The sequence below is a fragment of the Schistosoma haematobium genome, chromosome 6 (genome assembly GCF_000699445.3).
Source record: "Schistosoma haematobium chromosome 6, whole genome shotgun sequence".
Classification (NCBI taxonomy): domain Eukaryota; kingdom Metazoa; phylum Platyhelminthes; class Trematoda; order Strigeidida; family Schistosomatidae; genus Schistosoma; species Schistosoma haematobium.
The window spans coordinates 15,969,116-15,990,738 of NC_067201.1; the positions used below are offsets into that span (position 1 = coordinate 15,969,116).

A 21,623-nucleotide genomic window follows, 5' to 3' on the forward strand; every position below is an offset into this window, starting at 1 on the left:
AATGGCAGTGGAAGTTCTCATGCATACTGATTAACGATAATGGATTGAAATTTACACTTTACACTGATCCGATAAAACGTAGTGATGGCAACGTTCACATGCACAATCCGTCGATTTACTAACTGAATGAATATATTTTACGGAATTAATAGGTTTGCCGAGTATTAGCTTACCAAAAGGTAATTAAATCCTATATTTCAGAGTTGCTATGTGACCACCAGTCTTACTGACTTGATAGGTCCTGAGTTTTCAGCCGATTTCATTTAAAGCATCAATTTTTTATACTACAGTTTAGAGAAATGGAATAAGTTCCATATTCATCAATTGTGATGATCTAGTTGGCAGAAAAATTAAACAGTGTGCGTGTAACAAAATGTATTATACAGTCTGTTTCTTTACAAAGTTATCCTGTGATACAAGCAGCCATGAAAACAAATCAAATACGTTACGTAGTTTGTTAACTATTCATCTAACATAAACATAAAACCACATAAGATAAAATAATTCTGTTCAAGTATGAATAAGTTAGTAAAATGGATAGAAAATAATAAAACTGAAACTATCAAACAAGTGTAGGCATGGAGAAAATTACAGACTACAAAATTCAAGAAGAGCTCAAACCATTATATTTATACGTAGTGCCTTAGGTGTTTGTATCTTGACTGCCTGAATTGGATATTTTATGATTATCATTGCTGTTACAATTATCAGTAGTACTCGTAATAGTAGTGGGTAAGATTCCACTTCGTTGTTGATCCCAAAGTTGTTTATAATATGAATCCGGTTGTGATAGTAAACTGGAGTGCGTACCACGTTCAGATACACGACCATTTCGTAAGACTAAGATTTCATCAGCATCAATTATTGTGCTTAAACGATGAGCGATTACAAGCGATGTAATTCCAGGTGTAACTTCTGCTAATCGTTGAAGAATAGTCTACATAATTTGTTTATATTATTTTAGTAGGGAAAAGAAAAAAAGTATATATATATATATATATATATATAGGATCGATTTACTTGACTTTCACCAACAGTGTCAGTGATTCATAAACTACTATCAAGAATGTTGTTAGCCAGGTATCATTTAGGTATCGCATATAGACTGTATCGATGTGCCCCTGTGTACGATGAATTGGAATAGTGTCGCAACTGAGATTTACCATGCAGTTTTATCTTGAAGAAATAAAAGTCGATCGACTTACAACATAAGCAGAGCCTCAGTATCAAGTTCTGTCGTCTTGAATCGTGTGTTTTGACCTAAGTATTTAACTGTGCACTAGCAATTGGAAAAGTGATGAATTTTAAGATCTATTATATTAGGGTGAAGATTGTTGTTTCTTTTAGAGTACTAGCTGCATTCAACTAAGCTTCGGTTCATTTCAAGGACGAAATGCATTTTCGATAACAAACTATCAGCGTAGTTAATGAGGAAACTATCTAGGTATGTTTCTTACTGTACATATCTCAAATGATGACTTCCGTCATACCGAAAAAATTATGATGAGTTAGACTGTCTAATTACCAATTTGCCTCTTCTGTCGTGTGTTTGAACACATAGATGGTTGTATTTGTTGACATGATAACTGTCTTTCGCTTTACTTTTCTAAGCCTTAATTTATTAGTGATACCTGGAAACCCCTTCAAAACTAACTCGAATAAACTGAGAGCTCACAAACACCTTTTCACGGTTTTGGAATTAACTTGTTTACACAACTTCTTAAGAAGTACTTACCGAAGATCGATTTCCTGGAAAATGAACTTCATCTATGAGTAAGGGACGATATGTAAGGCTAACGAAATCGTACATAATCAGTGTACATAGGTATAATACAAACTTCGCATCACCTCCACTTACTCTTCATGGTAATTGATTTGAAATTCGAGAAGTTTGCGTAATTTGATGAACGGTGAGTACTCGTACAGATGTAACATATAAACTTAATATGTATACAACAAAAATAAGAGTAACTCTGTGTAATCTGATCTACGTCCAGAGCCGTTACGAGGTTTGTCTGTTCACAAATAAAATCTGGTGTACAACGGCAATTCTCATAACCACTAATTATTCAAACACATAAAAATTGGTACAAGGAGGCACCAAATAGATATGCGGCGCATAAATCCTTCGCTTTGTGTGAGGGCTGGAGTACTGCCCGAGTGCCCAAACCGAAACAGGTGGTTTTCTTAGGGGACCACACTCTGAGCCTTCATCCTAAGGGTCTAATCCACAAGGCAATGGAGCAACGTCAGGAGATGCAGTCTTATAGTAGTCGTTGGCCAACAATAGATTCATAAGCCATTTGTTCCTTCAGGATCCTGGAGCCCATGTACACCACTGGTTTGGAATCAGGGTTTCCCAACTCCCCTAGGTGGAACCTCCGTATCCCCCAACCCGGTTAAAGCGCCGAACATTCGCTTTTCGTCCTGTTAATTTCGTAAACAATAGTAATGCCGCGAGAAGGCAGTGAGTAAGACTTCCCTGGCAGTTGTATGCACGTGGCCATATCAGAGCATTTCGGGAGGGAGAGCTGACTGCCCGCTCTCGGCCGTACTCACTTAGTTGGGACCTTGACTATAATGAAAAATAAATTGTTATCGATATTGAGAACATATAAAAACATACATGTTCAGTGATTGAATCTAATGATGACGTTGCTTCGTCATAAACCAAAATTGAAGCTTTCTTCAGTAGAGCCCTTGCAATCGCTATTCGTTGTTTTTCACCACCGCTCAATTTCAAACCACGTTCTCCGACCTTTGATTACGAAGAAAAACCAAAAATAAAATTAAATGTAAGTTTAATATTCATATTATCAAAATAAACGAACAACTGATCAATTATTCGAAGTGAATGTATGTCATGTTCATCAGAGATTGATCCCAGTTGAGGTATTACTACAGATCAAGTGGTACTGAACAACTGTTTTGTTCCAGTATGAAACTCCCCAGTATTGAGCACTAACAAACAAATCGGAGATAGAACCAAGGAACGTCTGCTCTCTAGGCGAACGCCTAATCATTAGGAGCTAAAAATAAAGACAATCTTCAAAACTTTTCCAATAAATATAATAGTCAGCTTTGTAATAACCTGCTTCAAGATGTTCCTGTAGTTCTAATGAGAACACGTGATTGATAGAGTTCAGACATGTCAGTAGTGACTTGTTTCTGATATCATTAGACGATTGTCGTCCAAATTGCGAACTGCTTGATATCAAATCAAGGGTTCTAAAGGTTTGCAGTTTGCTGTGACACCTGAAGACCCTTGAATTTGAATACTGGTGGGATGGTGGGTTCGCATTGCTGAAGAGTAACGTACAGTGATAGAGCTGTCCAATGTCCGCTAGTATTTAATGGCACCTCAACTGAAATCAAACTGTGATAAAATGCAACCTAAAAGCTAGGACTGATCTTCAAAAACCTTCAACTATAGTACGTTGAATGTATTAATTCTTAATAAATAGGAATTTATGAAGTATAAATTTATTTAGTCAGTTATTGGGGGCACGGCTGTTTCCTACTACCCGACTATCCAAAATAAAGTAAGCAGAGTAGTATCTTAACTTGTAGCTGGAAGGTGAATCTTCTAACCGTTAAGATGTTGGACAATATATAATAATAAATGATCCTGATCAGCGCTTAGTTACATCTATATGCTATAAACTTGCAGCAATCTGTTAACAAAACAATTTCATAACAACTAGAACAAATTCGTTACATAACTTAATCAGATCATCACGATTAACGCTTTAGTAAAAAAAAATTTATTTATATTTCAGACCGGATAAATGTCAACGATTAATATGAGGTACGTAAGATCCAAAACTGCGCCTTTGAAAATTGTGTCCTTTTTTACCATCGGGATAATTGAATTGCGATCGGGCCTTTTTCTGAAGGGTATATAATATACACAAGTATTCAGTAGTTCCGCATTGTAGTGTTAAGGTACTTTAATAGATTGGGTTGGTTGTCTGGTTTATAAAATAACTAACTTCTAGTTGATGATATGGTTTAAAAACAGCGAATACTCCACTTACTTGTGTATCGTATCCGTGTGGCATACGTTCAATTGCATTGGCTACATTCGATAAACGAGCGGCTTCGTAAACTTCTTCCGGAGTTGCTTTCAAGTTACCGTATTGGAGATTATAAAATATTGTATTATGGAACAAAACCGTATCCTATGAAACAACAGGACAATGAACATGGATACTGATAAAGCGTTCTTACATATATAATTAGCAAAGCTACATTTTAATTTGATATATGAAATCCGATTGAAAATAGCAGCCCTTGAGATGTTGCACGAAATATGAAACAGTGACGGATAGCTGGTTGAATTTGGCTGATTTCGATGACGATATAATCGTGGACATTTATAGAACAGTGAACTATTGAGGAATGTCATTTAGTGATTTTGGTCAACAAATTATGAGAAAAGGTACGGGAATTTCATTAACTCAACAGGAGGCATGGATTGATGGGGATGGGTGAGACATAATTAACTACTTTGTATATCGTGGGAAAAGGGAACAGTTACACTAAAACTAGATAATAAGTTAGTTACGGAAATGTCAGTTACCTAATGATATATTGTGACCATTAAAACTACAGATAATTATATTAGACGAACATAAGTTACGTTAAGACAAAGTTTGCTGACAACAAACGATTCACTTGAGTAACAATAGCTAAGATTTTAACTGCTCTTATAAAATGTTATACCAGTTTGACCTAATCAAATCACTTGAATAATTTAAGTATGCATTTGTTATTCACAGAATTACCTGTGGTATCACTGCAATTGCACGACGTAAACTCTCTAAATTCACTGACCGAACATCTTGACCACCGACTAGTACACTACCACTAGATACATCAAAAAATCGGTAGACTAATCGAACAATTGTAGATTTTCCGGTACCACTCTCACCAACAATAGCTACACGTTGACCAGGTTCAACCTTAAAAGGAGAAACGAGCAAAAAAGAAGAATTTCTTAATTATATGTTTTATGACAGCAAGGATATATATACCATAATTGGTCGCATCACCTTAGAACACGGAAATGAAGTCATCAACATAGACAGCAAAAATGAAAAACCTAGTGTTAATAATATTAAAAATGGAGAATATGATTCGAAAAGCGTAAGTCAAATAAGGGAATAAAAATTATGAACGATGTAACCATATTGGAATATTGAGGGGTCAGTCAAGATAGTGACTTTTAGTTTATTTTCGTGAGAATGGCATCTAAAAAATCAACCGTGAAGTGAAACTATCGGTTAGAATATCTTGACAGCTATTAACTCTAACTGTCCAGTCAGTTTATACGATAGACTTTAAAGGTGAACATCATCATCAAATCTTAATAATTGGTTTAAAAATCACTCACTTGATGATAATTAATAACATAAACTAAACTGAAATGTTATTCATTAACATGGGAGATATTGTTAAGACCTCAAGCTGTATAGTCACTTTTGTTAAATGGTCGTTCTGACGTGTAAGAAAGTCTTTGATAACTTATTTCAATTTATATTAAACCCAACTGACCTTTGCTGAACTTCTGATTCATTGCTTACTCTCTTAGTCTACTATTTTCATTGAATTACAAGGTCATATTTTTCGTTATATACGCATACAATTGTACTATTACTATTTTGAACTATTTGAACATTAAGCGTTTTCCAGAATTCCCGACTTCTCTTCTATGAATTACGTGAAGGACAATGGTTGAAGCTTTGTGTAGTAGTAGTTGTTCAACTTATTCAATTCGCATAGATCCCATATCGTATTAGAACAATTTCCCAATCATTTATTATTTGAATTTACCGTAATCAATCTCAAAACACAGCAGATGTTAAATTTTATTTTTTGTGTTTTGAAACATCGTGCAAATTTACCATAACAACTAAATTAGTTATAAAACTGGTCAAAGAAAAAATAATATCGATGAAAAAAAAAGTAATTTTGTTGAAAAACTTTACTTATCTATTGAAACTAACACACCATCATAATAAGCTTGCTTACCTTAAAACTTAATCCATCACATATGAACTTCCCAGGTTTTAATAAAGAATCTTTAGGGTCTTTAGTGTAGTAAGTGAATTTCACATCACGAAATTCTACAGATGAATTAGAACGATCAATGTGTATATTTGGTGCATTCGGTAAGGACTATAATCATACCATTCAATTTTCATGTGTGTTTGGAAGAAGAATAAAGCAGTTAAATCGGTGAACACATAGAAAACAAGTGATCATTGTTTGATTTACAACAAAATGACATTAAACAAAAAAAACACCATATAAATTAAAATCAATTCATAAGGTAACGAAAATAATGTGGATAGAAATCAGACTAATGTGGAAGACAGTCAATGAGGTCATTGACTGGTAGACTTCAGCCATGATGTTGGTAAGGCCCAGACAATCTGGTTAAGGCTCATGTGATTATCGTAAGTAATAGTTAAAGATGTTGAATGACAGAGCTCAGAATCGGTGCTAATGACGCGGATCGATTCACTGTGTGTTTTCCGCTAAATCTTGAGTTTTATAATAATTTTATACTTTTTTTTATTGCACGAACTCATTCTTTTCGAATCATATTGTCTATACTTGATCTTTTCTACTATTACTGATATTGTTACCAATTCTACTACTTTACGGTTTGTTTTGATAATTCCATCTGATTGTGCTAATTTGATCGGGAAACTTGAACCGATGTACAAATGTCCTAGGTTCTACGTTGCAAGTAGCTGACTAGCCCTCAACACTTGGAATGTGACTCGAAGCCAAGTACATAAACCTGTGCCAAGTAAGCGGACTAAATAAAAAATGTGAAAAAATTCTGATTTCTTTATTGTTACGCTTCTGTAAATTGAAGTGAACTGAATGCTAGTGAAATCCTAACTAATACTTTCAAGAAATCTGATGGAAAACAAACTATGATCATAAGCTAATTGGAAAAAGTAGACAATACTCATAGCTGCTATTGAAAAACAAGACGAATTTCCTTCTGATTGATTAGTACCCAAAATATAAGATATTGCGACATTTAAATTTCTAATAAGAAAACAGAAGATCAATTAGTGAATGTTTTTGTTAACAACAGAAATATTAATTCATAAAAAAATGGTTGTTTGGATATTTGCATTAATGTTCAGAAATACAACTGATCAGTCGCTTTTGGCATATGTACATCCTATGTGGATTGCCTCCATATCCCTCATTAAGTAACAAGCAATTTAAGCAGAGACGAACGGTGGTTAGCAGTAGTATCCAGGAAACACGTCTCGTTCTATTTGGGACTCGTCAGATGAGTGTGCCTGCAGACCAGAGTTGATACTCACTCTAGGACTCAACTCTGGAATGCAGGTACATCCAGCCGACAAGTTCCAAATAGGAAATAACGCGTATCTTGGATTACACTGCTAACCATTATCAATCTCAACTGAAAATAGAAATAGTGAATTACACATTCATCAATATACCTGGCTAAATTAATCAAACCAATAATCATAATTTTATTGTTTACTTAAAGTTAACACACAGTTTAGAGTAGGTAGAGTTCGTGCTACCATTAAAAAATACAGTACCACGACTTCATGTTTAAAGTATCAGTTAGTCTCTACTAAAAAGTAGTAATGATTGGATTTCAACTGAAATAAAAAGTTTAAAACTAACATCGAAATACTGATAAGAGAAATCATTTTAAAACATCGGTTCCGAACATATTTTATAACATCTTTACCTTGAATAAACGCATAATAAACTACAGTTTAAAACAACTATGTAACTACATTTCCAATGTAAATTTGAATATTAAAGCAGAGTAGAATATATCGAAAACAAAGAACTGATGTATATTTTAACATCCAATTAGTTAGGACAGATTAACCTTAAAAAGCTACTTCTCAAGAATATATATTGATGTCAATGAATTTCACCCTATAGTCAAAATGAATTTCTCTAAAAAAAATTTCAGGTCAAATTAAAAAAAATAGGGGATCAAAAAAATATGATCAATAAAAACTAGGTTCGTTTTATCATTACACATTGTAGTCTAAAATTATCAAACAAATGACTTGAACTTGATAGTTGTTTTCTATTTATGGAAAAGAACTATTTTATTACTGTAAACAATAACACAGTATTTAACAAAATCACATTTCGTGTAAGCTTAAAAGCCTGTTTATATACATCTTTCATTTGAAGGAGCGTATGTTTACTAGCTCGTTAATTTGAACATGTATAGTGTGGCCAGAGGATCTGTGTTAGTTGTTTTCTGGTTAATTTGTTCTGGTTGTTCAAACGAAAGATAAACTACTTAGTCCTGTTGTAGTGAACCTAGACGGAGGCGGAGACAACCAAATGTATTTAAACACAAAATTACAGAATATCTTGGTAAAATATGAGAACCATACAGTAAATATTTCATTTGCAAAATATACATCAATTGGCTCAGACTTAACTGTTCCTACGTTTCAATACCAATCACTCTCTGTTCTCGTTCTCTTCTCTTCGATTTTCTCAACCTTCGAATGCCAGGCGTTCCACTTTCAGTCGGTGATACATACTACTTATATTTGTCGACATAAGTAACACATACCACATTATCACTTAAATAATTATTAGGTAGTAAAGATTTATAGTTTAGGAGGATAACTTTGGTGGAATTGTTTTTTCTGAGATGAGTGATGTAAATGTGAGGATTCCATTGTCTGCCTAAACAACATCACCAACACAGACTTCAGGTAGAATTTTACCACATATAACTGACAGCTTGTTCAGATACCTCACTTCTGGTTGAAGTTTGTGCTCATGATGCTTAGGCAGACAATGAAATCTCCACGATTATAGCACCCAGCTGAGGAAACAGATCCACCGAAATATTATTTCTTACTTGTGACTCTCAATGTAGAAATAAGTATGTTGAACATATTTCTAAGGAAATTCATGCCCCCGAATGCGGAGAGTGGGATGAGTCAGCTCTCCCTCCCGAAATGCTCTGATATGGCCACGTGCATACAACAACCGCCAGGGAAGTCTGACTCACTGCCTTCTCACGGCATTACTGTTGTTTACGAAATTAACAGGACGAAAAGCGAATGTTCGGCATTTTAACCAGGTTGGTGGACACAGAGGGTCCACCTAGGGGAGTTGGGAAACCCTGATTCCAAACCAGTGGTGTACATGGGCTCCAGGATCCTGAAGGAACAAATGGCTTATGAATCTATTGTTGGCCAACGACTACTATAAGACTGCATCTCCTGACGTTGCTCCATTGCCTTGTGGATTAGACCTTTAGGTTGAAGGCTCAGAGTGTGGTCCCCTAAGAAAACCACCTGTTTCGGTTTGGGCACTCGGGCAGTACTCCAGCCCTCACACAAAGCGAAGGATTTATGTGCCTCATATCTATTTGGTGCCTCCTTGTACCAATCTTTATGTGTTTAAATAAATAAATAAATAAATGCGTAGAGGTTTGCTACAGCAGTTTCTCCCATAATTATGCAAGGTTCAAAAACAAAACAGCACCGGAACAAAATTTTATCACATTCGATATTGGTAAAAAGTACCCTTATGTTCAAGAAAGTGACTATATTACCTTGTTCCAAATTATATTACCACAGCTATTTTTAAAATTATTGACCATGTTGTGTCTGAGTTAATCTTGTACATATAGTTAATGCAGATGACAGTTTTAATAATGTTGAATTGTGTGATATCTAGTCACAATATTACTAGCTGACTGATACATCACGTACATCATTGATATTTTAAAGTTTGACACATATTCAGATTCGCTTTATAAAATGATAATTAAGAAAAATTGAAGTAGTTAGTAGCATTCCCAGTGTTCAGTATGTGTGTTGTACCCAGCACTTTCGACCATTTTTTCCATTAGTGTAGTAAGTGGGTGTTCTATAGTGTTATTTTCATTAGAGCTTCCAATCCGAGATCTAACTTTTACTGCATTTGTGTTTTTCATATGAAAAGTTAAGCTGCACTACGCTAACATGCTCATGGTAGACAATTGTGAGTAGCTTCGGACGATGGGAATGAAATCCTTGATAAAATTTACATTCAAATATGCAGTATGTATCCACTAAACAGACAGAAAAATAACCGCAGTCACTGGGCACAACACATTTAGTGAACATTGAAAACGTAGACAACCCTAGCTTATTAGGATATAAATTACCATACAATGATGTGAGACAGCTTCGCAAAGATTTTTTTCCGTTCCGAAAGTAATTTTCGCTACGAAATGAAATCAGGTCAAGAACCATTGAAAATCTAGAGAATAAATAACCAAATTTGGTTATTTATTCTCTGAAGTGGCTTACACTAAGTCACGAAATGTCAGAAAACATAATTTTTCTGCTCATTGGGATATTACAAATATATTATTTATTTCTAACAATCTACCCAATGTTCAATTTATTCGAACTTATCAAATCAAACCTCGGCAATGATACCTACATTGAAGACCAAGGAAAATTGAAAAGCTGTTTGGTCCATGGGCTTCAGAACTTCTCTGTAATGCATGACTCTGGACTGTGCATGTGATTGAAATAATAATTTGTAGATCTTGTGGAGAGTATGATATCAATGAAGTATTATTAAATTGTTATCCAATGACCGATGTTTTTTAACTTCAGTCAAATAGCATTATCCTTACCTAGTAGTATCACAGTTAGCCAAAAATATTTCACTCTCACATATCACTAGTTCTCATCAGAACTCTGAAAATTCCACATTGAGAGGTTACTTCCTATTGAGAATATGAATACTAGTAGGTCAAGAAAGCTAAACAGAGCCGTATGTATTTTGAAGATGACTTTCATCACGAAACAATACCAAGTCGAAAATTACGAAAATTATGATCGAAATTTTAACCAAATTACTTTTTAAAGAGTACATACACTAACTTACACGAACTGTTGGAGCAAGTTCTAATAGTGTAAACATAGTTGACATATCAATTAAAGATTGCCGTACTTCACGATATACCGTACCCAAAAAATTCAATGGTATCGATAGTTGGAATAATAATCCGTTTACGAGAACAAGATCTCCCACAGTTAAAGATTTAGCTAAACTACTTATCCCAGTGGCTTGAAGAACATGAGCAGCTGTTGCTGGATCGGTTATACCGGAAGTAACTTGATTTGCAACTGCTATCATTGTAGCAGCTAAGCCAACAGAGAATATAGCAGCCTGACCGAAGTTAAGTACAGCTAGACTAGTTGTTGTTCTAATACTGGCCTCTTCGTATTGAGCTTGAAGTTTGTCATAAAGTTCTGCTTCACGCTCTTCGTTGTTGAAGTACTAAAAAATAATTATGGAAGCAATTCTCAAAAGTAACGAGAAGATAATAGGTTGTTAATCAACCATAGCAGGGTTACAAAAAATAGAACGAAAATTGTAAAAGGGGCTTATCAAAGCTCTAGTGTTTCTCACTGGAGTAAATAATCACCAACTCATCGCATTAGTAACTTTCATATCTGTTCTAATTTTCAAGGTGCAATAAAAAAAATGTACGACTGATCCAAAAGCTACTGCACTTTATATTAAATACGGATCTCTGTAAAGTAAGGTAATTTAACTTGTGATTGTGAACAAGGTGACTATGAATGTTACCACAAATGCGTGAGTGAGTGTCACAGCTCGTTTGCACTCGAAACACGTTTTTCACCACCCCAAGTTGAACTGAGTTAGATTTAACTTGTAGACCAGAGTGTACTGTTTGCTTAATCAGTAGAAATAGAAAATAATAACGAAATATAAGTGACAGTAAATTATTAGACATAGGTGAATAAGCGAAAAAGTGAAACTTTGAAGACTTTTATTTAAGTATATTTAGGCTTTTGGTGCTTCCGTATTTCCATACTTGTAGGCTTTTATTCAACTGTCGGTATATCTTTTATCATTCATAAACTACAGTTAATTAATGTACGTGTTATTCAGTTTTGTACTACAAATGACCTAGCTATCCGTAGATTGTGCTCTTATATTTATGGTGCGTTTCAGTATTGTGATTCATGTATATTATTATGTGAGTTTAAGTTAAAAATAAACATAGTAAACTGGCTGGATTTGTTCCTGTTTTGATTAGAAAGGCTAGGGGCAGAAACAAGTTTCGTGGGCCAGTCAGGGTTAGCATATTAGTAGCACTGGGATGATTAACGTAAGCGAAGTCATTATTAGCAGACTCAACAAATTAGTGATTGTATTAAATAACCTTATAGAGACCGACTTCCGACCATAATTGATGTCCATCTACTATGTATTTAAAAGAAATAAAACATTGTTACTCTTACTTTTACAGTTTCATAATTAATAAGTGAGTCAGTAGCTTGACTTGCAGCTCGTCCATCTGCCTTATTCATTTGAACACGAAATTGAGTACGCCAACGTGTAACAGCAAATGTGAATGCTGTATAAGCAGCTATGCAGCTTAGTGCAATTGTACTGGCCGCTACTCCATATTTATAATACTAAACAAGAAAACAACATAAAAAGCGGGAATTAGGATGCAATACTCAGATATAATTTGTGGAGACTCATATCTCATCCCTTCGTATATCAGAATAAATAAAAAGTACTGAAGATATTTACCTTTATATAAGATAGAAAGACGAAAATTTAAAACGTGAAGAAGACTATTAATTAAAAGACACACTTTATACCCAAATACATAATAAAATTTTCAAACATCTATTTATACACAGCTAGTTAACAGGTAACTACTAAACAGTAGTTAGCGGTACCATACTGTCTAGTGTTGAATGATATGTATTAATGTATAAATTAATGATACACTTGGTAATCCAACTTTTAACAATTTTATATTTGATTGTTAGCCTTATTTCCTCTTTCCTGTCGGTTAAAAAATCCTCTCCTGACTTTTCTCTTATAATACTGATAACTTTTGAATCTTTTCATTCTTCATTACTTTTGTCGGTGGCTAAGACCACACCATTACGCATCCGTAGTCACCGCTTAACCTAATGTAAAATGCTTGCTAAGTGCAGGTTAGAAAAAGACTGGGGGCGACATAGTATCAGTTCATGGATCTATTAACTGTTGATTTGAACTATTGGGAGAGGTTGCGAGTTACTGGTTAAGGCTATACAATAGTTGCTACATATATATATATATATATATATAACTTCACAGTGAGAGGGAAAATTAAGTGGAGGTAGGATAATCAAATCAACTCCAATGAAAAGCTTAAGAAAAAATTGTGGTTCAAAAGGAACGAATAATGTCACAGAATGAAAAATGCGGGCGATGATATTGAACTCACTCTCTAAATGAACCTCACCGAAAATCCCCAGCTATACGTCACAATTATTGTGTAACCTTAACCAGTAACGATTGTTTGTCGTGGTGTAACAAAAAACTGATTGCTTGGAAGGTTTGTATGAAGACTAAGAAACCTAATGGTCGGAGTGTATTAACGAGTTGATTTACATGCATTAGTGAGCGTAGTCCTTCTCTGTACATGTGAAACGTAACCTCTCCGAGTTGGGGATGTTGTGCGAATGTCTCCGAAGGATCGATGACATCCAGTAACAACACCATGTTAGTAATGTAGAGGTGCGGCATCGTATGTTCGGGCACAGCTACGATAATTCGATTGGTGTCACTATCTTGAAACACCGGCGTCGGTGCCTTGGACATGTCTTACAAATGTTATCCCAGCAAACCCCACATTGTGCATTATTTGCCGACGCTGGGACTGGTTGTAAAAAGCAGAGGTGGTCAGTTTATAATACTGTACTGTTGTATGGAAGAAGGCTGTACAGGACTGGCATCTGTCATTCCTTCACGACTGCCTAGTTAAGGTCCTAGAGATAGCGCAACATAGTGACTCGAAACATTATCAGACATGGGCTCAGAATCAAAGCCAGTGACGGTGCTGCTGTAAGTTTCTTTCACTTTCTTCATATAAGTGAATTTTAACTGAAAAGATTCTTTCTGGTTGTATTTTTCTTAACTGAACTACTACTATTCGTTTTTACCCATTCACTCATTTTCATTTACCTATTGTTTCTTAAAGTTTATTATACTCACGTTCCTTTCCCTATCCCTTTACAATATCACTTTCTTATTGTGTGGTGCAAGTACATCATTTCGTTCCTTTGTACCAATATTTGTGTTTAAATAATAATAATACAGTTGAGTTGACTTTTAATGACAAACATGAAATTTCCAGTGACAAGTTACTGTTTTCCATCAATTCATATTTTCTACTGAGCCAGGGATTTGAGAAAATTGCTTTACTATTTTTTTAAACCAATCTACCATTAAAGATATAAGTAATAATGCACTAGATCGTATGACTGAAAATTACATGACATCATAAAACTAATCTTGAAATGTACGAAGAAAAATTAATAACACTCTCCAATCAGATAGCCATAAAGTTATTGTTCTCAATAATCTATACTTCACTATATAGGTAAATCATGAGTGAAAGTCTTTGAACTACCTACAAAATGTCATGTAATCTTTCATCTCATTTTTTCGTTCATAAGGGCTGATATATTGGCTTGAAAGATATGTTTCAATGGATTATCCTAATTTTAGATTATTCAGTAAGGAGTAAGACGAGTGAACGAATTTATTAGGCACTTGCTCAGCATCAAGTACATATTTACCTACTTTACTTCGAGCTATATTCTAATTGTGTGAGGGCTGATTATACCACGTGATTGTTGGAATCGACATAAGTGGAGTAAGATTAAAACCTGTGACTTAGTGACTGAGATTTGAATGCTTCAAATATCGAGTCATCGCTACACACTTAAAAATGGTATAAGCTTCAATAATTTACAAATAAATAATGTGAGCTTAAATGTTAATATTGTACAATGCACAAAACGTCAAACACTAAACTATATAGTTGTCAAAAGTCAATTAATAATTAGTTTTGTTTATCGATAAAACTGAAAATAAAATTTTTCGCAGTCAAAGGTTGCATAACTAACCATTTAATGCAATAGAAATATCAAAATTAATCAAAAGTATTTAGCATATACAACACCGAAATATTTTACAAGATATGAAGCCAATGATGGGAAATTTTTAACGGTGAAATTTATCTACAGTATGAATTTGCCCCCAAATGCCCTGGTATGGCCGAGAGCGGGGTGTGTTCGCCCTTCCTCTCGAAATACTCTCACACGGCCGCGCGTATACAGCCTCTGCCAGGGAAGTCCTACTCACTGCCTTCTCGTGGCATTACTGTTGTTTACGAAAATGAGAGGACGAAAAGCGAATGTCCGGCGCTTTAACCGGATTCCAAATCTATGGTGCACATGGGCACCAGTATCCTGCGGGAACAAATAGCGTATGAACCAATTTTCGGTCACCGGCTACCATGGAACTGCATCTCCTTACGATGCTCCACTGCCTTGTGCGTTAGACCTTTAGGTCAAAGGCTCGGGGTGTGGCCCCCTAAGATAACCACCTGCTTCGGTCTGGGCACCCGGGCGGTATCGCAGCCCACACGCAATTAATGAACTGAAATTGTGTGGCGCACTCCTGTACCAATATATATGTGTTCAAATAAAATAAAATAAAATAAAATGAATTTCATTATGCTTGACATATGATAAGTTAACTAGAAATTTGTTTCAGTAAAACAAATACTACATGACTGTTATATCCCAGTGAAGATTAAATTACGGGTAACTTCCGAGGACTATTAATGGACTAATATTCTATAAATATTCTTATTGTATAACTATTCAATAATTGGATTATGTATATTTATATTCCTCTTATTATAAGCTTTATCTTGACCTATAATTTATTACTGTACGATTTACGGTTCTTAAGCTATGTTCATTTTATTGACTACTGCCTCCCACGCTTATGGTACGTTATGGTCTGTCTGGTTGATATATAAACCGAGTATGTCTGAAATAAACAATTCGATTCATATTGCAGAAGCTGGTATTGTGTTCTGGACTCAAGTGGACGGGCTAGGCGGACATAGGACCAATAAGGACGCTAGGCTGCTCATACCGGTCGAACGTCACTGGTTTGGTATAGTGCTAAGATTGTATAAGTTGTATTTTGATTGGTGGGTAAATCACATGATAAAAGCCGGACATAAAGTCATAACGATAACTGTCTTTTGAATACTGAAAAATTGATTACAGTTAAACTGGTTGCAAAACAATCATTTATAACATTACGTAATATAACCTTGAGAATCAGTTAAGAAAACTTGCACAGAATTCACAATTCCAAAGATGAGCTTTAATTCATGAATGTAATAACCATTAATTAGTTTACTCTTGATTTCACAGAAACCACTAAGAGTAAACAGCAAACATTTCGGCAAAAACATTATTTTGTTGATAATTTATTAAGAAGTACAAACTTTTCTATAATAAAAGCACAGAAAACATTTACTTTTAAGTAAAAACGAGAAATAAGATACAATCTTACCAAAATCCCTGTTACAACAGCAACTTCAAATGTAGTAGGAAATAAATTGAAAACCATAGCAGTCAATATAAAATTTATTCCCCTAGCGCCACGATCAATTGCTTTACCTAATGCTCCAGTTCTTCTTCCAAGATGATAACTTAAGTCAAGATTGTGCATATGTCGAAATACTTGAACTCCGACTTCTCGAATTGAAGAAAGAGCGGCTTTAGCAAAAACTGCAGTACGTAATTCATTTAAACCAGAAGCAGTAGCTCTGAACAAACCATCTGTGAATAAAAAAAAACAGAAGATAGGTTGAAAGGATTATAAATAGGAATAAAAAGGACGAACTAGAAACGGTCGTAAATAGTAATGAATTTAGAATTTGGGACAAACTATCTTTATGTACTCGATGTAACTACAAGTATTTTGCACTATGTTCTGAATAAGACTTTTTACTAGACAGGTAGTAACACCATAACGAGAAGTTAAACCGACACGAGTGAAGTGGCATTCCAATCTGTGCTTCCATAGTTGAAAATCTGGCACGCCTCTTTACCATAAAGCCGTCGTTACAATTATTTACCGTAAGTGAATTTAAGTGAACTGACCAGCCGGTGTTATATAAAACGTTGAAGAGTAATAAGACACACTAGTCATACTGAATAAATAAGAACTACGTCACCACAAGTGCTTTTAATTCGGAGATATGCATCACTTTAAGTTGCCCTTATTTTCAGTATTACAAGAAATTCACATAAGACATGAAGCTACCAGACAAACTTATGAAAGAAAGAGGCAAACAAGTGATGGGATTCGTAACTACAAGTTGATTTCAGATCAAAGCATTTTCAGTAAATTATTTTGTAAATAAAAGAAGTGAATAGATCTAGGTAATTACAATCTATTAAGGGTGATAGGGCACAATGAAACAGATACATCCATTCTTTGTCTATCATTAGAATCTTATCTTTAATATGAACTGATATTCCTTATTTCGCGAATTCGTTCCTTGTTTTTAAACTGTATTTCTTATTCCTAGTATTCGTTCCATTATCAATGACATCAATGCCAATTCTGGGTCGATAGAGATTTGTGCTGTGTTACGTTTCCTATAGATCGTTAATGTTTGGGCTTACTTATAGTATTCACGAAAGTAAATACTGTCTACAACTACATGTTATAAACATACCCTTAATCTCATTGCACTTAACAAGGAGGTAGTCACATTACAAACTGACTATACATAGTTGTATGTAACTACATCTTGTCCTGCTCTCGTGGTAAAACAACTTAGCCAAACCGACATTTATCCCAGGCTCTGTATCGATTATGAATACCGTCCGGATCATTACAACATGAAAAAATGAATAAAAGAGTTCAAGTAATCTCATTCACCCATTTAGACTGTATATAAGACCAGCAAATTAAATGATAACCAAGCGCGCAACTCTAGGCATATTGGTCACTTCGTTTTCACTCGAATAATCAATTCTGGACATATAATTGCACATTTTACACACACTTGATTGCTTATTTACTTATACGATTGCGTTAATTTTGTAAACTAGTTAACATAACATAAAGCGAGACAAATAATACCAAAAGTGGGGAGGAAAGATAATAAGATTTTCAATATCTAGATTATTGACAACGAAACTGTATCAAAACCTGCTAATTAAATAGTAAGAAATCGCCAAAGTACTTTTACTTATTGTCTCCAGCATATTGTTCTGAATTATAATGAGTTTATGCTTGATACATAGTAGCTATGGCTGAACAAATGAGTGCAGCTTTCTAAAACAAGCACACTGATAAGGATGGCAGTAAAATCAATTAAAGCAGAAACTGTCTGAATATTATTATCGTGAAAGCATGAACATAGCATTTAAGCAACTTGAGTTAGAATAATACTATGAGAATTCCTTTAATGCTAAACTTGTATTGACAAAAATTACTGTTAATAAATAATGTACTAGTTTCTTGTAGAATACAAGGCTGTGTTAATGACAATAATTTTGCAGTCTTCAGAAAATATGCATAAAAAATTTGGGAAGGTGGTGACTCTTTCATTCAAATCAAGCGTATTTGTTATTGGACATGCCAATTATTGAGTATACATATGATGCAAATACATTCACTTTCTGTTCCTTACAAAAGATATGTTGGTTAAGTATACCGTTTGAAATTCATAGTCTTACCAATAAACACGAAATAAATTTCTTACACGAAATTAAAATAGTTGTAGCTGCCACACTAGGACTTGTATCACCTAATAGTAGTGGAGTTTCTCCTGACAAACAGTCAACTGCAATTTTGAAAACGAATGGGACCAAAACATTAACAAATTTGGAAGATAATAACAACAACATAGCCGCGACTACACGCAAACGGATTTCCGGCCTATCCTGTGGCCAAACATATTTTAGAAGTCGTCTAATAATAGTCCAGTCAGATAAAATCTAAATGAAATTAGAATGCAAACAAATTAATCGGATTTAATTGCAAGAACAAAAAGCTGAAAATTGATTAGTCTCACTTCAGAAAAAACGATAGAAATAAACAGAACTTACGTAGTAACTGATAGCTAGCCCGTATTTTAATCAATGTAACGGTTGGTATTTCGTCAAATAGGTTGATTGAAATGTAAAGTAGTGTAGTATATTTAACCTTAGGATGTCTTTTAACACAAAACAATGTTCTGGACCCAAAATCTCAAAATATGAGATAGCCTAGAAGCTTACATGACAATGTTCTGGTTTACACCACACAATATCACAAAAGGAAAAAGATATTAGTGAAAACGGAGACAATGGATGAATGGGTAGTGGATAAGTATAACGTCTGATTGAACATAAAAACAGTGAATCTCTATTGAGATTTTTGTGAGGTATATCTCTTGAAATTATTACTCACTGAACTCGAAACTTTGTGGTTGACAGTTAATAAGCTTGCACTGTTCCAGAATAAACAGCTGACAAAATTAAATTATGTTAATCCGGGTTTCGATATGAAACCGAGCCGCTAAAATCCAAGTGTTTCGAGCTACCAACCTTTTCTATTGGAAGATATGTTCATCGTTAAGACACAGACACACCTATTGGTACAGACAGTCATCGCATTAAGAGAGGAAACAATATTTGGTTGCTTACAAACCTAATGGAGTAGATGAGAACTGAAAACTTACTCACTAGTTAGGTCAAATGGTTTGCTTTCCATACAATGGGTACAATACATAATTATGAACGCGAACAGAATACTTAATAGATATTATAATCTACAATTTGTTACTGTGCTTCCATAGTTTTGAACGATTTACACAAGCATGACTAAGCTTTCAAATACCAATGAAACAAACTGACGCCAAAATAGAATTAAACAAGGATATTTCATGAAAGTAGACTAAAAATACTTATGACGTGTTAATCCCATAGCAATCTCATAAATATAGCCATTGTTCATAAAAGTTATGCTAACGAAGTTTTTTAAGTATGATGAAACAGTCATATAAATTTTCCGAGTACTCATTCGACTACACAAGAAAGCAACACTAAATTGGTGGGAATTTCATGATTTAACTTACTGCTTTTTGTTCCAAAGCTGGATTTGATAAATTATCTGAAGGACCATGAGAGTGTTGCAATCTCAGAGTTAAAGCTCCAGTTGGGTGAAAATGAAGTAAATCAACAGGTTTGTAAAGGAGTTTTTGCCTGCCATTTACATTATGAAATGTACTGGAAAACACTCCGCATACTGACTTACTGGCTAAGAGTTGGGGGAATGAAGTACTTCTGAATACACATTTATGAGTAGTAGCCAGTATTTTCGGAGTTCCGTTGATCATTACAAATCAGAAAAAGATATAATATCCATATGAAAATGCCGTGTGACACTCATTTCACAAAGCCATCTAGTAAATCCACGTTACCTAGTGGTTTTTAGACTTAAGAAGTCCTCACGCGAGATACAGTTGTAACGTCCAATTTTTGGTAGGTTTGCGTCTAGCCTGAAGATACCTTGTGTGTTGGGGGAATGTTAGGAGCAGTTAGATTATCTGGAGGAGAACAAGAGGAAAAAAGAGCCGAAGACTCATTAAGAACATAAAACTGATTTACATTAAAAACGAAGGCAAACGATAACAATCACTAATAACATGAAAGTGAGATTAAGACAATATTCTCTCCTAGTTTCGAGCGTGTCAGTCACCTGCGTCCTTGAATTTAAGAATACTTAGACTTTGCGCTAGTGAAATGTGAGCTATCCACTATACAATATCTTTCTCACGAGTTTGCATTAACCGACTGGTTTGATTAATTGGTAATCCTGTAGCGGTAAATAAATCCTCAGAATAAATAGCTCTGCAAGTTTTCGACATTGGATGCTGACCAGATTAGTTTTAGTGGACTCACCTAGCTGAAGGCGCTCGGTCATGCATCCGCACCAGATCACGTGTGGGAACGCCGTGCTCAACATCTACTGCAACCGCTAGCCAGACTAGATCAGACAATTCCGATATATTGGCAATCGTCAAATACAACTTCTGATCTCCTCGATTCTGTCTTTTGATTTCTCTTGGTGAGTACGAGTTATATTAGAAGGTGTCACTGGTAAAAGCGTTGTCAAATACTGAATACCTGTGTCATCATCACTAGTGAGCCCAACGTGATCTGGTACAACAAATCGTAAACTGCGAGTCTGTTCCTATTTGAGATAGTATATGTCATTGCCTTATCTTAATTTTTTATACATTGTGATATTTTTTCCCCGCGTTTTGGGATATATATTTTTCCCCTCGTTCATTATCGTACTTCATACTTCATCAAGACTGAACAGACATCCAAAGTACTTAAGTTTTAGATTTTGTCCCCACCTTCGTTCCAAGTGATGCCCTTCTGGCCAGACAACATCGAAGCCTGGTTCTGCTACGCAGAAGCCGACTTTTCTGAGTACGGCGTGATCGGCACACATGCACGATTCCTCGCAGTAGTCGAGGCACTACCGCGCGAATTCAACAGGTACGTAACACTTAGTATGTTTACTAGTGATGTTTCTGAACCTTACGAAACGCTGAAACGTTCTATTCTTAAACGCGGAGACCTAACCGATAGACAAATGTTAAACCAACTCCGTTATAATATCGAACTGCAGACGGTTCTGCGACTGAC

General features: G+C 34.9%; 1 protein-coding gene across 1 annotated transcript; it reads right to left on the reverse strand.

Annotated features, from left to right (window-relative positions):
- Positions 1–267: 267 nt before the first annotated feature.
- ABCB7 (ATP-binding cassette sub- B member 7, mitochondrial) lies at positions 268–20,712 on the reverse strand. Its single transcript, XM_051216956.1, has 11 exons — positions 20,574–20,712; positions 20,042–20,512; positions 18,686–18,920; positions 16,477–16,745; positions 12,330–12,506; positions 10,942–11,337; positions 6,034–6,180; positions 4,788–4,964; positions 4,038–4,181; positions 2,627–2,758; positions 268–937 (listed from the first exon to the last, which is right to left on the reverse strand). The coding sequence occupies exons 2-11, from the start codon at positions 20,300–20,302 to the stop codon at positions 644–646; spliced, it is 2,232 nt and encodes a 743-aa protein (XP_051065589.1). The 5' UTR covers positions 20,303–20,512; positions 20,574–20,712; the 3' UTR covers positions 268–643.
- Between the last annotated feature and the right edge of the window lie 911 nt (positions 20,713–21,623).